At 49.1% G+C, this 5,813-nt stretch overlaps 1 protein-coding gene across 1 annotated transcript; it reads right to left on the minus strand.

Moving 5' to 3' along the window:
- Window positions 1–489: 489 nt before the first annotated feature.
- Window positions 490–1,755, minus strand: LOC147964910 (uncharacterized). The gene has a single exon (XM_087528165.1). It carries the CDS (start codon window positions 1,753–1,755, stop codon window positions 490–492), a length of 1,266 nt encoding a protein of 421 aa, XP_087384291.1.
- Window positions 1,756–5,813: the final 4,058 nt, after the last annotated feature.

A 5,813-nucleotide genomic window follows, 5' to 3' on the forward strand; every position in this document is an offset into this window, starting at 1 on the left:
TGATGGATGATTTCCGCAAACTCCGACTGGATGCTAAAGAATTCTTGTCTAATGTCCTCCTCCTGGATTGCCGACAAGCGTGCGGCCCATTCTTTGAGATTATTTGGTAGCATAAGGTGATTATGGTCCCATACGATTGCCCGCATGTGATGGAGGGTGTAGTAGGCATCCTTTTGACTGCCAGGCAGCCGCTTGACGCAGGGGAACGTTGTTACGTAGGTGAACACATGCTCGCTGTACCTATAAATTGGCCTCTTGAAGGTGCCTCCAGAATTGGTGTAGCCGGGGAGAGCATCATCAAGAACTTTCTTGATATTTGTGTAGTCTTTCTACGACTGACGGTCTGAGTCAAAATACGTGGCCATGGAATATTTCGGGCTTAAGAGGATGAGTGTGCAATGTGTGTCACTACACAAAACACGGAATGTTAGAAAAAAAGAACGATCGAAATCTAAGAAATCATATGTTACGGGGCGGTGAGGGGATGACTTACTCGGAAAAGTAAGGCACGAGGAAGTTATCCTTATCTGGGTTCACTAGAATGACGCCTTCGAGGTATGAACTCGCGACTTGCCGGTCCCCAGCGCTGCCCAAGATCTTGGCACGCATGTAGAAGGGGTCGACTATCACGATGTCCGGGGTCTTGTCTCTAATCATCCACATCTCCATACTGAGCGAAAATAGCCGAATGAAGGTGTAGTGCAGCGGATGAATGTTAAACATAGCGAAGATGTCATCAAACCGCGGGACGATCATACGCCCGATGGTGCCATCGACAAAGCCCTTGCCCTCTGGCACCTTGGCCATGAAAACCGGGTATGCCACATCATTCTCGGAGAGACGCCGCTTCTCCATAGAAACAACACTGTCATGCAGACTCCGCATAGCACCGGTTGCAGCATTGAGCAGATTAGTCGGTAGCATCGGCCTACCCGCCACATGCTCCCTCCTCAAGATATCCTTAGGTATTGGTGGCCCGTCCTGAGCACGGATCGTACTCGGTGCCGGCTGGCTCGCACACTTGTTATTTTTTCTTTTCCGTCCCTTCTGCTTCTTCTGCTGTAATGGGATCGAGTTCTGCTTAGAGACCACCTTCTTGAGTGTGTTGGGGTTGATAATATTTCGCACCTCGGCTATTTGAGTCTCGGTGAAGGCGGCAGCAGGAGGCGTCTCCTGAGAACTAAACGCCAGGCGACGCCTGTTGCAATTGGGTTTCTCCACGGTACCAGCTAGATCGCGATCGTCTTTTGCAGGGTTGGGTTCTTGAGAAGGAGGCACCAAGAATTCGTCACCGTACCCATGTTCGTTCATGTACTTATCGATGTTGGAAAATTTACCATCGTCGCCGTCCGGATCCGGTGACATATGCATGTCCGGATCAGCTGACAGCGGTAGCATTGCGGCGTTCTTGCCATGGCTTGGCGCCGGCACGACTGGTGGTGTTGTCTGTGGGGTGGTGTCCCCCGCCCCCAAACGAATCTGGCTCTTCGGCCAAAGCATGGACCAGCCTAAGCAGTCACTGAGGGTCATCAGATCATCTTCATCGGCCCCAGGGGGTCGATACGGAGGTAACAAGTCGTCGCAGTCCCGTAGCACCCGAACCAGTTGAACCCTATACACGGTGGGTGGCATTGGATTACCGTGGAACACGCGGTTGCCCGGTTCAATGATTTTGGCCTTGGCGATATCGATCAACTCACCGTCCATGAAGTGCAGGAGAGTGCATGGAACATTTGCGGCGCCCTGCGAAAACATGTAGGGCGTCAGGGATGCCCAGTCAAAGGCAAGGAGATGAAGTCATCGGTCGAGGCTTAGTTACCGTGATGGCGTCGAGCTCGGCTAATGTCGAGGAACCGCCAGTGGTGGGCGTGCAAGTGACCGAGGGGCCGCTTGCTACCGAGGTGCCCGTCGGCATATTCTTCCCACACTTAGGTGCATTAAGCTCCAATGCCAGCGCCGACATTGGAGACACCAATGCCGCCTCCGCCGGAGACACCAATGTCGGCGCGTTGTTTGAGTTGCTGCCCGTGAAGCTGGGAATCGGAGGCTGCCCTTGTTGGCCGCCCGCAATCCACCCCCGCTGCCCCTCAAGCAAGCAAGGCATAATGGCGGTGATCGTCGCTCCCACTTGGTCTCGCACTTGCTCTTGGACTATCTCCGGAATCTGCGCCACTTGTGCCTTGAGTTCTTTAACCTCGCGCTCCTAGCTTTCCGAGCTGGTCTTTCTCTCCTTTCGCCCAGCCTTATAGTATTCCGACCATTTTGTGGACAATCCTTTGCTGGCCACACGACCAGCTAACGATGGCTTACTGAATTTATCCTTGTGTTCCATTACGTTCAATGCCCTATTTAAAGTGGTGTCCCAAGGGGCAGACGAGGAGCTCTGAGACCCCGCGCTACTTCTTTCAGTTTCCTGTGGAAGGAACGTGAACCATTTACAAATTTGGCTTCATTAATAAGAATGCAACCACATGGAGATATAATTACGCGGGGGTGTCTTCCTTACCAGAACAAGCTCAAGTGCCTTCACCTTCGGATCTGTGGTAAGCTCCTTTGTTACCGGGTCCACCTTGTAACGGGCCCTGACATAGTTCCTGGTCCGCTTTTCATGGTATTTATCAAAGAGGGGCGGCCTTGCTCGGCACGCTCCGCGTCCTCCTTGTCCCATTTAGGTTCCGCCACTATGTAACCGTCGGGACCGAGTTTTCGGACCCCTAAGTTCAAGTCCCGCATATCTTTCCCCCACTGACTTGATTCCGCGGATGCATTGCTCTCACACTTGATCTTGAACTCCTGGTAGTCAGCTTCGCTAATCGAAGGATTTGTCTCCTTGATCTTCTCATAACTATCACCACTTAGAATCCTTCTCTTCATCGCGGCTCTCCAAGTAGCCAGGGCCATGCTCATCTTCATGATGGCGGCACTGTTCACTTTATTCCCTGAGAGGCATGTGTTTGTGAAGTCGCCGGGGAACTTGTATTGTTCATGCAGCTTCGTGAAGAGGAGGTTGCGCAAATTTCCTCGGTCACGATGCCTTAGGTTCTCAGTGTTGATTGAGACGGTGCTCCAGAGAATGCACCCGAGTTGTCCCGCGTACCCACTGACTAATTCTTTGGGCGCCGTTGGATGCCCACTAGAGGTCACTTCAGTAAATTCCTCCTTGACGGTGTCGAGCACGTTCGGGCGCCGGTCCTTCCGTTGCCTCTTCGGTTGGCTGCCATCTTTGCGTTCGCTGCCATCATCAATGGTGGCATCCCCGGTGGCACCATCAGTGGTGTCATCCCCGATGCCACTAGGGGTTGTGTAGTCGGGATCGGTGTTTTCCGCGGCGTCCTCATAGCGGTGAGGTTCTTCCTCCATCTCCTGGGAAAGCTCCCAGAATTTCTTGCCCGAACCGTCGGCCTCGTCGTTGTCAGCCATGTTCACTCTAAATAGGAAAAAAGGCTACTGGAGTTATTGGATGAGATCAGGGTAGTATCTATTCTTCTATCCTATATATTCTCACATTACAGGTTATAAACACCCCTTTACCCATAAGATTGTTCCTTTTCCTTCTGTAATTATTCACATTGCAAGAGCTTTCAGTGCATGCATATATATGGATCAAAAAGGAATTCAGTTAACAAAATTCCTAGTGTACTAGAATGCATATACACCAAAAATGAATGCATATACAATGAATTTTCTGTTAACAAAATTCATTCAAAAAGGAATGATTAGCAGAGGTAACATTATAATTCAGTTAACTTAATTTCAAAGGTCTTGTGCACTGAAGCAATATTATGGAGTAGATCCGTTAGAATAATTATGGAGTAATTATGAACAGATGATGATTGCTTGTGTCTTGTGCACTGAAGCAATATTTGACTGAGCACTTTTGTACCAAGTCCCAAAGTCCCAAGTGTTAAATTCAATGAACACTTTTGACACTTGGTAAATTCAGTTAACTGAATCTGTATTTACTTAAAAAACTTGGTAAATTCCAGAACCTGAAGTTTTTCAGTTAGTAGCTCAAAATTTTGTTAAACATTTTTAGAACCTGAACATTTTCATAACTGTTTTCAAGACAATGTATTCTTTATTTCCATTTTATGCTTAACTTGCTGATTTGTTGATCTAAACCTCCTCCATGCAGAGAATTATGCTTAATTATGTTTCGGTTGAGAATCGGGCACCTTCTAGGTCAAGAAAATTGGGCATGACCTTTGCTAATTTTCTTGACCTAGGAGTGCCCCATTCTCTACCGAAACAGAAATTAATCAACATTTCAGGAGAAAGGGGTAACTATTTGTCCCTGCACAAAATATTGGTGGCAATCGGACCAGAGCGGAGACCTGGATCGGGTGATCTTAGATAGGATGCTTAGTATCACTAGCACATGCAGAGCACCACATACCGTTGCCAAGGAAGTAGCAGATGTAACATTTAAATGCTCACACCAAGCAGCTAACAAACAACAAAATAACATCTGAATTCTGAGGCTCTATCTCTGGCAATTAACTCCAGTTTCCATCCTATCTCAAGCATCATTCAAAAATATATTTTAACGAACACAATGTGATCACAGAAACAAAGCAGCACCAAATCAGTTATCCTAGCATAGTATGAATATGGAGAACATAAGCAACAGTTTCTGTTCCTACATACGGCACTTCCAAATTATGCTAGCTATCCATGTTTCAATTTTTTCAGTACTCCATATAGCAGGAAGCATTCTAACAAAAAGAAAGTCTAGGCCACAGTTAGACCAAATAGCTGAATTTTCATGTAAGTAAGCAACATGATCCTCAGACTGAAGTTGAATTAGTGAAACTATCGCATATTTCTTCATAGTGAAGCAGCAGGTGAACAAGTACAGGATTCGTAGACTTGAGTGACTTGGTATTTGGGTTCCTGGCCAATGATGACGGCTTTGACATCGTGCAAGGGGGTGGTATGGAGTACGTGGAAGACGAGGTGGAGCGGCGGGTAGACGGGCACGTTGGCATGCTGGCGCTCGTGGGCGACGAAGCGACAGAGGTCGAGCGCGTAGGGCTTGAGCAGATCCCCGGAGAGCGCCTCCAGCCATCTCTCCTCCACGAGCAGCTCCTCCAGCTTCACGGTGCCGCTGTCGGATCACGGGTTCCGGCAAACCCTTGAGGTTCGAACACTGGGGTGCACGCAAAGGTTTTCTCCCCATCAATCCACGCCCTAGCTCTCTAAGATCTCGTAGATGAACTCCACGAACTCGCAACACAGAAAGACACAAGATTTATACTGGTTCGGGCCACCATTGTGGTGTAATACCCTATTCTAGTGTGGTGGTGGTGGATTGCCTCTTGGGCTGCTGAAGAACAGTACAAGGGGTAGAACAACCTCCTAAGGTTGAGGAGTTCTTGTGCTCGGTGAACTAGTGTGGGCGAGATGATCTTGGATCTGCTCAGGTCCCTCCTTTCTCCCTCCTATTTTCACTATGGTGGCTAGTTCTACTTATATAGGCCCTGGTCCTCTCCCCAAATATTGAGCGGGAAGGGAGCCAACAACGGCCAATTCGAAAGGGGACAACTAGTACAAGTTATCCTGACAAAAGGTAGTCTTCGCCTGCCAAAGGCTCTGGGGATGACGCCGTCTTGGGCTCCACGGTGACCTCGGTCCGACCATCCTTCTGGTCTTGGTCTCGTTGCACCAATATGGAAACCTGTGCTTGATGCCTTGGTACTCCACACCTGCGCTTGCCCCCCTTGGCACCAAAGAGGAAAGAAGGACACTGTGCGCACTGGCGCCCGCCTGGTCTCGATCGTCATGGCTCACGTCACGCGGACCTCGCGAGGTTT

The sequence above is a fragment of the Triticum urartu genome, chromosome 6A (assembly GCF_056163025.1).
Source record: "Triticum urartu cultivar PI428250 chromosome 6A, HENAU_Tu73, whole genome shotgun sequence".
Classification (NCBI taxonomy): domain Eukaryota; kingdom Viridiplantae; phylum Streptophyta; class Magnoliopsida; order Poales; family Poaceae; genus Triticum; species Triticum urartu.

What these genes read in the sequence shown, in the direction of transcription:
- LOC147964910 (XM_087528165.1), bottom strand. Translation starts at nt 1,755, where the DNA reads ATGTTTTCGCAGGGCGCCGCAAATGTTCCATGCACTCTCCTGCACTTC.